The following is a 15,782-nucleotide window of genomic DNA, read 5'->3' on the forward strand; positions in this document are numbered from 1 at the left end:
ATTGTCAAAGACCAGCCTTCACAGTTGGTGTATCTCAACAAATGCATAAAATAACAAACCTGTGAAAATTTGAGCTCAATCGGTCATCGAACTTGCGAGATGATAATGGAAAAAAAAAAAAACCTTGTCACACGAAGTTGTGTGCGTTTAGATAGTTGATTTCGGGACCTCATGTTTAGAACTTGAGGTCTCGAAATCAAATTCGTGGAAAATTACTTCTTTCTCGAAAACTATGGCACTTCAGAGGGAGCCATTTCTCACAATGTTTTATGCCATCAACCTCTCCCTATTACTCGTCACCAAGAAAGGTTTTACACAAGTGTTACGGTTGGGGATTCAAAGATTAGCACAGATTAGCAGATTACCAGGGAATTTCCGTTATGCACGTGCGAGCTCCACATTACTGGACATTCTTTCCTTCCACCATATACACAGCTAGCACAGAAATTTGGTGTTTGCCCTGTAAGCGAGTAATTGGAGAGCAGAATGTAAACAATTACTTCAATATCTTTTCTTTTGACTTATCAGCAAAACTATTTTCAGGACATTAAAATAACTTTGTTTTTGTTTGGGAACCTTTGGTGTTTTTTTATATCGATGACAAATGTTTTTGTTTGTGTGCTTCTGCTGATATTTGTCAAATATTAACTCTGTCTTTCCATGGTAAATCACTTGTATTGTTCTACAAACGTGTGTGTTTTCAAATAGTGCCAAAGTATCCAATTGTACAGAAACAATTAATATCAGGGTTATTTTGTATCTAATCTCTTGAAAGAAAACAAAGAATAATAATCTTACAGTGCTCATGTTTCTTAAATGAAAGAATAGTCAAACATATATATATATCATAAAACAAAAAGGGGTAAAAGTTGTAGGTGTGATACTGACTGAACATTTTTTTTCTGAGCGTCGCAAAATATTAATAATTGTTCTTTGTGGTGAATGATACAGACATCTGTTATGGAATGGGAAAATAACAGATAAATTATGGATATTTGAAAGAAAGCACTCAGAAAGTATTACATTTTTCTTAACTTGTATTAATGATTTCTTTCTGAGTATAAAAGCTGTTAAAACTTCCCTTCTGTACAACATATAAATACTTCTGCTTGAGATACCAAACATTGCAAGAACGTTGACATTCAGACTCAAAGATTGAATGTTGTAAACTTGAAACCAGGGCCCAATTTCATAGCGCTGCTTAGCGGCCGATTTTGTGCTTACTGTGCAATTTCTGTTTCATAGCGCTGCTAACCGTAAGCACACAAAAAGGCATGCTAACCTTCCGGTGCTTACCGCACGAAAATAAATTACGTCACAATGCAAATCCACGGTAAACACGCAAGATGGCCGCCCAATTTTTCTGCTAACCTGTGAAATATGCTAAGGCTTGAGCAAATTTTTCTGCTACAGTAAGCACGCAAATTTGCTTACCGTTAAGCAGCGCTATGAAATTGGGCCCTGTTAAGTACCTACAGTCCTGGTCGATAAACATGTACACTTCCGTCTGAAATACAGTCATGATCAAGAAATTTTGCCCCGAATACAAAATTTGTATTTTCTTTTGGCATATCAAAATTATCATGCAATAAACAAGCTCAGATACAATAGATAAAGCTGTTCATCAGAGTTTCCTCAAACAGGAAATCTCGTACTTATTTTATGAAGTTTTTTTATGGGTTATTTGTATGTTGTGTTTATTGAAAACAACATTTTTAATTTTGAAATGCTATCCTATGAAGGGAAGGAACAAAAATAAACAGACCTTAGAAAGTTAAGGAGTTACCTCAACGTACCAAGGTAGAGACAAAAAAAAACAGTGAGGGACCTTACTATCCTATAATAGTCAAAGAGATGCCTCAACTATCATAGGAAGAAAAGAATGCTTAACATACATTTGAAATAATTATGAAATGACACAGACTTAACTAGTTAAAGTTTAAAAGAATGTACGTATGAACATGTATTGTTCCCTCAAATACTAATCAATGTCTAACCAGGGATGCTCTGATAAAATTGTGTATTGAAGTGTAAGTTACAAAATGTACATCACGGGCAAATCTACCAATGTATGTAAATATCTAATTGCACAAAACAGTGTGTGACATTTCTATTGAAGATTTTGGTACTAAAGTGAACAAATAATTATACAAATGAAATTGACAGAGCTTTACGCAGTTAGAGTACATTAATCGGATGTCAAGTTTAAACGGTGTAAATACAGGTAACTCAAATTGGCATCATCAAAGGATAGATTGTAGGTTCTGTTCCCAATTTCATAAAGCTGTGAAAGGCACTGGACACTACCGGTATTGGTAATTACTCAAAATAATTGTTAGCGTAAAAAATTACTTGGTACCAAGCAATGGGGAGCTGTTGATAGTATAAAACATTGTGAGAAATGTCTCCCTCTGAAGTAACAAAGGTTTAAAGAAAAAATTAATTTTCCACTAAAATTTTTTTATTTGATTTCGAGACCTCAGAATTAGATTTTGCATTTTGAAAGCACACAACTTCGTGCAACAAGGGTGTTTTTTCTTCCATTATTATCTCACAACTTCGACGACGAATTGAGTTCAAATTTTCACAGGTTTATTATTTTCTGCATAATGTTGAGATACTCCAAGTGAGAAGACTGGTCTTTGAAATAATACCAAAGGTGTCCTGTGTTTTTAAGCAGAAAATACTGCTGAACAAATTTCGTTGTTTAGCAAGTGGAGCACCAGGCAAATGTAATTTTGGCTGGTAACCTGTTTCTGCTAAGCGATACTATTCTATGCTCAGCAAGTTTTTGTACTTGCAGGCTTTATGAAATTGGGCCCTGTTCCTTAGGACTTTAACTCAAACATCCAGTATTATAAGCCGTAAATAACGGTTCATACATAAATCTAGAGTAGTTCTGTAATGTATTTTTTACTAATTAAAGCCATCACTATATTTTAGCCATTTTAAATTTGAGGTAGTATTTTTAATGTTGAGGATGACAGAACGTTAATGCGAGAGAAAAAGAAAACATGTACATATTTTTTAATGTATTATTCAAATGTTCCTGGAAAATTAATATTTGGTAAGAAGATCAAGAGTATATTTTTTACAAATTTTAATGGAAATTTTAACGAGTAAATTAATAATTTGTGCAGGGTCTGGCTATTTTATCAAACAGTGATGATCAGCTACAAAGAAACAAAATGCAAAATAAACAGCAAGCAAACTTTAGTGTGCTTGTTAGCTTGTGCATATCTTTACATGGTTCAGCTATTTGCATGCAGGAGCGGACATGGTTAATTTTTTTGGGGTGGATTCCGAGGACTAGTCTGCAGTTTGGACTGTTTTTGTGAAATTGACCCCTGATCTATTCACATGCAAAACATGATACATGTACACTGACACACAGTCCCCTTTGTATTACTGCTGTGTTTTTCTGTTCTTCAATAGCGAACCCAGAAAGTAATATAATTGGCCTGGGGTGTTTGGGGGGGAGGGTGTTACTTTTGTAGTGTGCTATAAATTAAGTAGGCATTGGATTAATTTTGCTGTTTGGGGTTGGGGAGGGGGGGGGGGGCGCATCCGCATAACTAGATCTGCCTTTGTTCTTGTAAATGTTTCTTTGTTTCTGTATATATTTTTCATTCCAGCTATCCTTATTTGATTCCTGTATTGTCAAGTTGCTGATTCTTAAGCTAACAATAAGTTTAGCATTTAAATAAATTATGTATTCATTTTTATGTAGAACATTTTAAGTTGAGTGGAAAAATCTGCATTTTTTTTATGATCTGTTTTTATCAATACGACATACTAATCAATTTATTAAGTTTAAAGGGTTGATATCATTTGTATTTTTCTTAACCGCCCTTCTTGGCAAGGAAAACACATGATTAATTGTATTTGCTTATTTAGTATCGGTTATAATAACTTTGTCTTTTGTTTCTGAGAGGACCTCGGATACTTTTATTTGGTTTTATCTTCTACCTTTGGGAATACTGTAACCACTGTCCATGAGACTGTTGCTGCCACTTTAGCAGAATTTGTTTTGACTAAGCAAGAAATAACCAGGGTACCAGTTGCATCGATGTTAACTGTATGGTGTTCTGGTTGGTAACCTATTTTTGCTGAAAATTTGGCCCTTAAGTCATGTTCCTCTTTCTGCAATAGCTGTCAATGGGTCAGACTTTTCAGAGATGGGTTGTTGGACCCTGGAAAAGGGGTGATGAATCATCTGTGCGTTGCCCTTATCAAAAGTCGTTATCAGTATTTCCACAACACATGTCTCCAGAATCTGATTCAGGATTTAGTATTGTCCATGTATGGGTTTGCATTTCATGTTGTGAGAAATCATTCTAAATGGATTAAATTTCAGGGGAAGATCAACTGACATCAGGCAAAGAAACAGCTGAACTATAAATTTAGTGTAAAATCCATTTGGACGAGTAGTTATCAAACACTTGCTCTTCAACTTTCAGGGACGATTCCTTTAAATTAATATGGAGTTTTTACTTTTGACGAAATTTATAAGCAAATTGAAAAAGTAACACAAAGTTTGAGGAATTTCCTAAATAACAATATACAAATTGATGGAAATTGTTACATTTTAGACAATTTCCACAATATTCTCATTAAAGTAAACTAGCACAATTTTATGTTCAGCTTGTTGGGGGTGATTTGAAAATATATAAAATGCTATTAGCTTATCTGGATTTAAAGAAATTTTGATTTGGGTTGTTTGTATTCTGTGAAAAGAATCTGTGATCTATCCCTTACATGTTATGTTCCTGTTATTTTGCAATGCATTTATCAAAAGTAAAACATACTTTTACAGTAAAAAAGGAATAACTGTCTTGCCAAATATATTCGGATGTTTTTCTTTGTAAATATAAATAATTTGAGATACTTTGAGAAACAATAAAATAAAAGCAAATTGACAAAGTGTCGACAAGAGATAATTTCCTTTGTGTTTAAAAGTTAAGTTTTATTCAAACATGGCAGATGTATTTAATTACAGATGTATTTAATTGATATGAAGTTTGAAAACAATGTTTACAATTAACAAACTAAAGCATGTTGCACTACTAGTTTAATTTTATATTAAAAAAATGATAAAATATAATCAGCTGCTGGAAACTGCTTAAACCGATTATAAGAGCACAGGTGTTGTTACTGCACACATAGTTTGGCCTGACATTTCAACCCTTCCCCTAGCAGATGGCAACAAAACACAACACACATAAACAGGTATATAACACGTTATAAGTTGAAATACATGAATAAAGAGAGATGAGCAAAAAGCACACAGAAAATACAAATAAACCAAAGGAGACAAAGGGGGAAGGGCTTAGTTTGGCCACACAAATACGTCAATAAAAATGTTTGGTAAAATGAGTTGATTTAAAAAGTTGACTGCTAGATAAAATGCAAAAAGTATCTCTCACGAAGATCGGGCAGTTTAAATTATACTTTACACAGATGATGCACAAGTTACTTCATACATGAGCTAGTACACAAAAGTAAACAATCCTTTGAGAATACAAATTACCATCTGTACTTTTTTTGTAACCAATGTTTCTTCAAAATAATTGCAGCTGTTTTCTCATTGCCTCGGTGTCCCCTACTTCATTTTCAAAGACACGTTAATCATTAGTAGTTAATTTAACGCATTAAGATAAGGCCAAGTAAAATAAATAACATGTTGCTCTTCTGGACTTTTTGAAAAGGTCAGTGAGGGAGGTCCTTGTTATTTGTTATTATCAAATTGTTTGTTATTTTTTCAAGATGGCAACCATGTCTAAGATGGCCGCAATATCGTATTTGAAGATGGTTTTATGAGTATGTTCTGTATGTCCTGAAATACTGTGTGTGTTTTTGTGTCTACTTTGATACATTTTTATTCTTTCCAAAGAGTTACTCTTGCTTTTGCTCCAAAGTTATTGCATAGAACTGTGGCATGCAAACGTGAAGGGCAAAATGTTTCTAAGTACCAAGTTTCTCATTATGCGTTTTGCTAGCATTTTTTGTAGGCCTACATCTAAGAAAGATGATGATTTTTTTTTTTTTAATAACAAATAACCAAAAAAATCGGTGCGGCCGCCAAAACCGGTGCGGGCGGGGACGAGCAACATGTTATTTATTTTACTTGGCCTGAAATACACTTGGTTAAATATAAAGCAGCTATATATGGCTTTTCACAAAGTTAAAGTACAAAAGTTAACTATGAAAGTACGTAGTAATAAACTTCAAAGGTTAAATTCTGTACTGGTAAAATGTCACTTATAGTGAATTTTAACAGAACTGAAAACTGGTTAAAATGTTGAAGTGTTTTCCCTTTTTTAACAAAATTGTTGGCATCGGATGCATTTCAACATAGGAAATTATATAAACACTACAGAACAAACTTACAAATGTTCCAACTAGAAATTAACTACTGTAAAAACAATTTAAAAGGCAGGTTTCTTGATATTCGTGAATTCATTTTTCAATCCCAATGAATGGATTAATTTGGTTTTGTATGATTGCAGACAGAGAATGTTGTCCATCTGCAGTTATAAACAAGTTTTAACCTGAGCGATTGTCCATCGAATGCATAGAAAGAAAAAAAACTTTGTTCTTTCTATTGGGTCATGACATTCTTTTTGAACACACACTGTATATATTTTTTTCTTTAAAGGGTCTGCATAGTTTTTGTAGGTTACAAAACACAATGTCCACAGATTTACACTAAACTTAAAGGCAGTGGACACTATTGGTAACAAGTAATGGAGAGCTGTTGATGGTATAAAACATTGTGGGAAACGACTGCCTCTGAAGCTTTTTAGAAAGAAGTAATTTTCCACGAATTTGATTCGAGACCTCAGACAAAGTTTTTATTTAGCATGAAAACGTATTTTCGTGACATTGTTTTTACTCATTTCTCAAAAACTACAGCACCTCTACTGCCATTATCTTCAAACTGTGTAAGTTTTAATGTAAATCTGTGGACACTGTGTTAAGTTACAAAAAGAACCCAAACTTGAACAAAATACTACACAATAATTGGGTTGCTCTCCAAAGGTTGTGGAATCAGAATTTTTTTGAACAATAACGGACCTGAGATTTTAAAAGTTGAATGTATTGTCAATAATAACCTCAACACCCACTCTTCTCAATAGCCAGCCAACAGCATGTTCGGTTATACAGATGTACAACTTTAAATATGATTGTAAAATGTTTGTTTAGGACAGTGGATAAAATAACTGATCATTGCAACCCCTGTTTTGGGGGTTCAAAACAGGCCTCAAATTAACCCGCAGCAATTACTGAGGTGCCCTGTGCTTTTGCTGTGTTGCCATTTAGTAATAGTACATATTTAACTCTCCTCATAGAATGCACCCCCCCCCCCCCCTTGCCAGAGGAAAAATGATGTGCCCTTTCAAACATGAAGTTGAATACCTTAGCACAGTTTTCAACAGTATTTCAATCGAAAATGCAATAATACTACAGGTCTGGAATTACACGCACGCTTTGGAGGCCTTGGCCTCCGTTGCCCCTTGTCTTGGCCTTGGTGCTCCCACCAAAAGTTTCCCATTGACTTTAAGATTTTCCCAGTGATAGATGTGCCCTTTGCAAAACTAAAAAGGGTCATGCCCTTTCAAATTTGAAATTCCATGGGTCAATTTCACAAAGAGTTAGGTTAGGACTAGTCCTAGGAGCTATTCAAAACTTGAGGCTAGTCCTAAGAAGTTAGGACAAGTAACTTGTCCTAACTAGAGATATGACCCTTTGTGAAATCCAGCCCCGGCCTAAAAACAAAACAAATAAGAATTGGGAAGGACAACCCAAGTTCTCAGAATCTCCTTGTGTTGCATTACTTGGTTGCAAAACCCATCACATGGGGGCGTATCAATCGGATTAACTTAGGATGGGCAAGGAACTTCTTATAGAGGACCTTGGAGAAGCCGGCCTGGTCAACGTTGACCCATGGTGTCTGCATTAACTGGCAGCCATCTCCAAAGTAAAACCATACTGGATGGATCAACCACTGGATGGTGCGCACCCATGTCCCTGGTTCGGCGCATACATGTTCCAGAAAGTAGAACTTTCCACCCTGTGTGTTAAAAAAGCACAAGTTTACAACTATCAAATAATAAACCACAAGGGAAACTTACTGGGTACATTTTATAAATGATTTTGGTTTGAACAAAGAAAATCAAGTACATGTACGAAAAGCCATTTTTATTCAATATACAGTGCATTTCATCTACTAGTTGAAACTGCTTCATTGTACTGGCGTAAGCTAGAACCCTTGCCCCTCGATTCGGAGATTTAGATAAAAAAGTGCACAATATAATAATAAGTAATAAGAATAACCGTATAACGCGCTTTTTGCAAAAGGATACAAAGCGCCAGGTATTTTTACTGCAAGGTGAGTGGGACGATAAATTGGTTTGATACATTTACAGTAACTGCCCCCTCCCAACAATTCTGTGTTTGCCTTCGCTTGAATCCCCTCCTCCCCCCCCCCCCCCCCCCCATATATGAAATTGTATAGGTTCGGGAAGAGGGTTACGTTAACACAACTACAACTGCACTTGTTGTAGAGCTGTAGAGGCACGATTCGTGAGGTAAAAGTAGACCCAGTAAAAACTGGGCTTATTTTTAAAACATTAATGCAAATGAAAATGCAAATGTCAAAAACAAATTAGAATTAGAATAGTACAGAACCCCATAGGTCTTTCTAGCTAGTGGTGTGACCATTTAGTACTGATTTTTAACTTTTTTTAATCTTGGCGCATGCAGTCATAATTCATACCGGTTTAAGAACACGTTTTGCCTCTTTTATCACTGCATCAACGTCCTTGACACTGCAGAGCACAAGGGTGCTGACCACCGCATCCACGCTGCTGTCATCAACATGTCCGCGGAGATCCTCGGCATACGCCACCACCGTGCGTTGCAGACGAACCCGTGGGTAGTACTCGGCAGCGTTCTTCCCGAGGTAGCCGGCAAAACTCGGATTCGGTTCAATTCCAACAACCTCAGTTCCTTCGGGATAGTACTTAAAATTTGCACCAGCACCAACTCCAATCTCCAGAACTGTTATACCTGGAGTCGTCTGGCCATTTGCAGCAGGTTCCTCTACGGATTCTTTCTCGGATTCTGTTGACTTTTCAGGACGAAGACTCTCCAAATCTTTGAGCAGCTCTTGTTTGAAACTATCCATCGCCTTGTTGTACACGGTCCGCATACGGTTTAAGAAGTAGGCCATAATGGGGGGCTGGATATATCTGATGAACACCACATGGATGACCCAAAGCACAACAACAAGAAGCAAAACTCGAGAACTGTAAAAGAATGCCACAGACGAGAAGATTCCTTCCGACTCCATGGTTGAAGTTGGCGGAGGTCCGGCGTCGTTTCCAGGTGTAGCGGCCATGTTTTTGCTGTCCCAGATTTGGATGTGTCAAAGTTTCCCTTTTATTTGTACGGTTGCCAGGACATGACACTCAAATATTAAATATATCTGAACTCAGCAATGTAGAATGATATCCCATAATTATTTACATCTTGCACAAAGTAGTTGTGTACGGCTTTTGTTATACCAAAACGTTTGTATGAAATATTTTGCTCTTCATAATGAGGATATGGTCGTGATTATTATTATTATTGTCAGGTTTGTAATGTTCTCTCGATGCCTACATAGCGCCCTCTTGAAGATTGAACTTTATTGTTTACATTATCTATAAATAGCAAAGAATTGGTCAACGCACTTTGCAGTATGGATTTTGCAATAATTACTTTCCATGTATAATAACTTCAGTACGCTAGCTTATTTAAAGTACTAGCAAAAATAAGCTGATAAGTATTAATAGTGCACAGCCAAAACAAATCTCACCATTTAAGGAAGACAAAATGTTTTCTCAAACTCTTCTGTGATCTTTTTCAAAAATTATATTGTTTATTGTTCATAAAAACAGGGAATACATTACAACTAATGTATTATCCTCGTCGTATTTTATCCTTTAGAAAATGCAAAACAAATAATTACATAACTTCATAAATAACTTTTAAAGAACAAAGTTTAAAAAAATCCAATTTTGACATAAAAGAAACTTTGCCTTCTTTTACACTTTTTGTTGTTGCTGTACCTATGGAATGGTAAACTATGTATACAATGAAAAGAAGCCCACGCTGCCCTCTGAAAATAAACACTTAATAACAAAAAACTTAAACGCTCACTTGAGCTCTTTGATTACTTAAAAAAAGGTTTAAAAATATATCAGGGCTTGCTAAACAAAATTCAACATGTTTACTTGCAGAAAAAAAGGGTTTAATTTAAAACCTCAGCTTTTTATTGTAGATCTTAGCTATTATATTGTGATGGCTGAGACTATACAAAGTAAACAAACCCATGGGCAATCATGTGTCATGGGTGTCATGGCAGAGTGGTTACGAGCGTTAAATTCAAGTTCTTTATTATTGTTATGTCAGACCAGAAAAGACGTTCTCATGCTTTCCCTTGGCGTTCAAATGTCTGAATTTGTTCTTGTGTCCAGCCTTAGCCTGGAGTTCCTCGTCTTTCTTGAGGAGGTGCGACACATTCCACAACTTAATTTCCTGGTCGTGGGAGCAACTGATCAGGAAAAGTTTATATTTAAAACCTCAGATTTTTATTAATGTTATTTCAGACCAGAAAAGAAGTTCTCATGCTTTCCCTTGGCGTTGAAATGTCTGAATTTATTCTTGGGTTCAGCCTTAGCCTGGGGGTCCACATCTTTCTTGAGGAGGTGCGACACGTTCCAGAATTTAATTTTCTGGTCGTGGGAGCAACTGATGAGGACCTGTTTGTCTGGGGTGACCGCGAGAGACTCAATTGGGAAGTCACCGTGGTCTCCAACCACACCAAGGAAACGATTTGGGAGGATGCTGACGGCTCTGAAACAAATACCGAAGAAATGAAATTAATGCTTTGAGTAATAGTAGGCACTGGACACATTTGGTAATTGTCAAAGACCAGTGTTTGTTCTCACTTGGTGTATCCCAACATGCATAACATAAAAAATCTGTAAATTATTTGACTCAATCGATCATTAACATTGCAAGAGAATAATGAAAGGAAACAAACCTTGTTGTACAAATCTGTGTGCTTTCAGATGCCTATAAAATGAACACAAGTGCCATAACCAGGATTCAAACCCACCAGGACTTGAATTTGACGCTCTTAACCACTCAGCAATGACACCCATGACACATGATTACCCATGGGTTTGTTTACATTGTATAGTCTCATCCATCACAATATAATCGCTAAGAACAAGGTCAAAGAGAGTGAAAGTAAACAGTTTGACCCACCTGATCATTCCATCCATGCTGCCAGTAAACACAATGCTATCAGTGAGTGCCACACAGCAATCAACAGACTGTGGGTGACCGGGGAAGCGGTCACTCAGATCACCAAACTCATTCCAGTTGTAGATGTTGAGGGCGCCGTCACTCGCTCCGCACACAATTTTCTTTCCATCCTGTAAAGCATATCAAATTATAAGAAATAAGGACACTACATAATTGGTTGATGGGAGAGAGAGTATATTCGTTCATATCCTCTAGTTTTAAAAAGTGTGTGAAAATTCAATCAAATGTCTTGGGAAAAAAGTTGATGTTTTGTTAGGGATTGGGCTTGTTTGTGATTAGACAATGGGTTTTTTCTAATGCTGTTTCTTTGACTGCAGAAGAAGTTGGACATGTGTCTTTTGAGAGGATTGTCATTGATCTATAAGCTTACAGGTTGAAATAAATTTTGTTCTCACTAATTTCCAATCCTGAGCTTTCTGGATAATATTTCCTGCATTTAACATTGAAAAGACAATGTAGATGGGGACGCACTGGAAAGGTGTTTTTGTAACCCCCCCCCTCCCCTAAAGAAAAAAAAGCAACAGCTTAAGTTATTGGCTTAATTTAGAGATGGTCAGTACAACCGTGTTGATAAGGCTCAAATCAGTGATGAATACTCATAACTTAATTAAACATCATGTACCTTTACTAGTGTTATTGTCATCATCTCGTTCTGAACATTCTCTGATTTCATCACAAACTTCCTTCGTCTGATGTTGAAAGAAGACATTGTACCATCACCACTGAAAAAAAAACATGAACAGAAAAACTGTCAAACACAAGTTCTAAACAGCAGATATACTATGCATTTTGTTTTCCTGCAAACCATACAATGTTTAATGTACTGTATAGGATTAGCCAATTGCCTATTTGGGTAATTTTACAGTAAGAACAAGTATTGTCGTCTAGTTTTGAATCACAATTTATTGCTTTGTGAAATTCATAATCAAAGATGTTAAGGCAATGTTTGTATGAGAGAGATTGGCTTATTGCAAGCTTGGTGTTTATATCCCCTTGTGTTCCCATGATGGGAAAATCATCTAAACAAACAAAATGAAACAAACAAACAAACAAACAAGCAGACAGACATATGTACCTCGTTGCCACAATGATCCGTCTAGCCTTGTCAATGGCCATTTCACTGATGTAATCTTCATTCTCCTTTACTTCCATAATAGCATGTTTCTTTCTCAGATCCCACACCTGCAGGTAAAAAACACAGTAGTGTCAATCAAACATCAGTGGAGGCTAGACCAACAGATTATTGCCAATTTAAAGGGAATCTGTAATGTAAACATGGAACTTAAGTTTTACCCAAAAACTAGAAAGCACAGAAAACTTTGTATGTTTTCCAGTTTTTAATGATGTTTACAAATAAGAAAAAGACCTGGCAATGTTGACATTCTAAACACTGAGATCGAGTATCGGTATGCACAGTATAAATATTTCTTTTATTGAGAAACAAACTGCTATGGTTGGCATGGATGGCCAAGTGTTAGCAAAACATTCAATCGTGTTAACAGATGTTTTAACCAAAACTTAAGTTTCATTTTTTGCAGACTAAAATTAAATCCAAACCCAAAACCATACTAGCTTAGACTCTTCTGGCATCTATCCAAATATTTGTCTTAAGACTGCCATGAGATCTCAAAGACACAAACATTTCTCTTAAGATCCTTGTAGTTAATTGGTCCTTTTGTGTCAGTGTGATTTAGTCTATTAAATGAAGCCTGTGTTATATACCTATTTGTATTATTTTAGACCATGTTACTTGGCCATTACGCCTACAAAGGAGACACAGAGCCTGGACTTTCTTACAGGCAAAATCTGTACACAGCTTAAATAAAGTTTGTGGATAATGTAATAAAAAATTCTAGAAATTTTGACCCTGGTGCCATCTCAAAGGTTGACCTCTGTATAACTCAATCTCAGGCCATGTCCAAATCGGCGGCTATGGCTACAGCTTAAACTAAGGACGTCCAATACAACACATGATGACACGGCGATCCAGCAGTTAGCCACAGCCTGCTATTCGGACACAGTCTAATTTTCAAACTCATGTAATGCCTTACTTTGAATTGACCATCATCATCAGCTGTGGCAATAAGATTCTCATCAGCAACCAGTAAACAGTAGAGGGGGCTATCATGTGCCTTAAGAAACTGCTGTGTCGTCTGTCCAGTGTTGGCATCAAAAACCCTTAGTGACTTGTCCCTTGAAATTGTGTAGAGTGCTGTAAGAGACAGAAGTAAACAAATACATAAGAGATTTTGTAAAGAAAAAAACTAATATACACTTTGAGACAAGTAATTGTTTTTGTAACATTTAGTCTCACCAAACAGTTATCAATGGTAACTATTTGAAAGACAATACATTGAAAAGCAATACAGTTCTCAAGAACAAAATCTACCTGGGAAGTAGACACACAAGTGTTGTTACCACAAACTAGATAGAAAATCAATTGTTAACAACAACAACTGTTTAAAAGTTCTTTCACAGCACCTAAACAAACAAAAATTGCTATTGTTATCACCTCATCTTTGTGCAAGGCAACATCTCACTACACTTTTGACTATGAATCTTCTGAACCATTTTCCTGATGAACATGAGATTTTAGCCAAGAAAAAGTTGCAGTGTTGTTTCTCACCACACGTCCAACCAAATTAGCTTGTGAAATAAACTATATTTCTTAATATTTCTTCTTTCACTGATCACAGAGAAATGCTACTTACTTTTACCATCATCTGAGAAGGCCACACCCCTACAGGCTTTCTGATGAGCTGGCAAGGACATAATCTCTTCACTTGGCATTTCTGGTGAAAAAGAATACCTAAGCAAAAAAAGGGAGAAATTAAAACATATACATATTTAATACCAGATCTTTTCTGAAGAGGATTGTGTATACTTCCTGTTAATGCATTGCAAGTAAAGTAATACACTATATTGCAAGACAACTGATATCAAGATTTATTTACATACTTAGAGTCATTAGTTTATTAGAAGCACAACTTCAAATTCAGCAAATAGATAAAATTAAAAAAAATACCAACATCATTCATAATACAAAACTTTTGCTAAATGTACTCGAAGGGGGCCTATCATTATCAACAATGTGAACATTAGCATAATGTAAAGGGTCTTACAGTTTAACAGTGCCATCCATCATAGCTCCAGCCAGGATGTTATCACTTGGATGACAACATAATCTGGATATCATATCATCACACAAAATGGTCTTGGGTTTGGGTGCCTGTTCAAAAAATATATAAAAATATAAAAACAACAGTTAAAGATGGTTGCTAGCCTCGTCCCCACCAACAGTCCCTGACCAGAGTCAGGGGGGAAATACTATAATCATCACAAATAATATGAATAAAATAAATCAAATGAGCGGCTGCAACTTGGATTGGAAGATGATTCATGATTCCTTTTCCATGCAATTTCCTGGCTTCCTCTTCACAAAAACAAACAACACACCACACTCAATTTTTTTTTATTTATTGTTGTTTTGGCGTAAACAAGCTGCCCGCGCAAGCTTTCGCGCAAGCTTGAAGCTTACACGCATAATCTTCAGTTCAAGTTTGCACGCTCAGCGAGGCGGAGGCTGAAGTTTGCGCGCGAGGATAGAAGTAAGTGCCAACATTACATACATTGTCATCTTTGTTTGTTAAAATGTATTTATATTTGTACCCCTGTACTGCGCCTAAGGTGGTGCAATATTTTGCCTTTTAAAGGCAGTGGACACTATTGGTAATTACTCAAAATAATTATCATCATAAAACCTTTCTTGATTACGAGTAATGGGCAGAGGTTGATAGGATAACACATTGTGAGAAGTGGCTCCCTCTGAAGTGGAGTAGTTTTCGAGAAAGAAGTAATTTTCCACTAATTTGATTTCGAGACCTCAAGTTTAGAATTTGAGGTCTCGAAATCAAGCATCTGAAAGCACACAACTTCGTGTGACAAGGGTGTTTTTTCTTTCATAGTTATCTCGCAACTTCAACGACCAATCAAGCTCAAATTTTTACAGGTTTGTTATTTTATGCATATGTTGAGATACAGCAAGTGAGAAGACTGGTCTTTGACAATTACCAATAGTGTCCAGTGTCTTTAAAGTTTAATATTTTATAAAAATGAATTGAATTTGAATGATTATGAATGAAAATTCTCACCTCCGATTCGTCATCGTCTTCTTCTTCATCTTCACTATTCCCCTCTTCCTCACTTTCACTTTCCGATTCTGCTTCTTCTTCTTCAGAATTATTGCTGGCTTCATCTGAATCAGAGACAGAATCATCTTTAGCACAGTCCTCAAGGTTGCTCACGTTTTCCGACATGGTGGCCGCCATCTTTACAATTTCACCCAATTACAAATAATAACCCGAATACGAATAATAACTTCCCCCAAAAGGGGGCGCTGTTTT

General features: G+C 36.1%; 2 protein-coding genes across 2 annotated transcripts; both read right to left on the minus strand.

The window, feature by feature from the left end:
- Positions 1-7,715: 7,715 nt before the first annotated feature.
- LOC117293809 (methyltransferase-like protein 7A) lies at positions 7,716-9,612 on the minus strand. Its single transcript, XM_033776259.1, has 2 exons — positions 8,780-9,612; positions 7,716-8,074 (listed from the first exon to the last, which is right to left on the minus strand). The coding sequence occupies exons 1-2, from the start codon at positions 9,401-9,403 to the stop codon at positions 7,835-7,837; spliced, it is 864 nt and encodes a 287-aa protein (XP_033632150.1). The 5' UTR covers positions 9,404-9,612; the 3' UTR covers positions 7,716-7,834.
- Positions 9,613-9,783: 171 nt separating this feature from the next.
- On the minus strand, positions 9,784-15,707 carry LOC117293808 (WD repeat-containing protein 55-like). The gene is made up of 8 exons (XM_033776258.1): positions 15,531-15,707; positions 14,502-14,608; positions 14,091-14,188; positions 13,431-13,591; positions 12,455-12,561; positions 12,002-12,101; positions 11,320-11,489; positions 9,784-10,902 (listed from the first exon to the last, which is right to left on the minus strand). Exons 1-8 carry the CDS (start codon positions 15,705-15,707, stop codon positions 10,647-10,649), a joined length of 1,176 nt encoding a protein of 391 aa, XP_033632149.1. The 3' UTR covers positions 9,784-10,646.
- Between the last annotated feature and the right edge of the window lie 75 nt (positions 15,708-15,782).

Source organism: Asterias rubens, chromosome 8, assembly GCF_902459465.1.
Source record: "Asterias rubens chromosome 8, eAstRub1.3, whole genome shotgun sequence".
Lineage (NCBI taxonomy): Eukaryota > Metazoa > Echinodermata > Asteroidea > Forcipulatida > Asteriidae > Asterias > Asterias rubens.

What these genes read in the sequence shown, in the direction of transcription:
- LOC117293808 (XM_033776258.1), bottom strand. Translation starts at nt 15,707, where the DNA reads ATGGCGGCCACCATGTCGGAAAACGTGAGCAACCTTGAGGACTGTGCT. An exon ending in TGACAATAACACTAGTAAAG is followed by an intron (nt 11,490 to 12,001) that starts GTACATGATGTT and finishes TATGCTTTACAG; the next exon opens with GATGGAAAGAAAATTGTGTG. An exon ending in AGCATGGATGGAATGATCAG is followed by an intron (nt 10,903 to 11,319) that starts GTGGGTCAAACT and finishes TATTTGTTTCAG; the next exon opens with AGCCGTCAGCATCCTCCCAA.
- LOC117293809 (XM_033776259.1), bottom strand. Translation starts at nt 9,403, where the DNA reads ATGGCCGCTACACCTGGAAACGACGCCGGACCTCCGCCAACTTCAACC. An exon ending in CAAAACGTGTTCTTAAACCG is followed by an intron (nt 8,075 to 8,779) that starts GTATGAATTATG and finishes TTTAACACACAG; the next exon opens with GGTGGAAAGTTCTACTTTCT.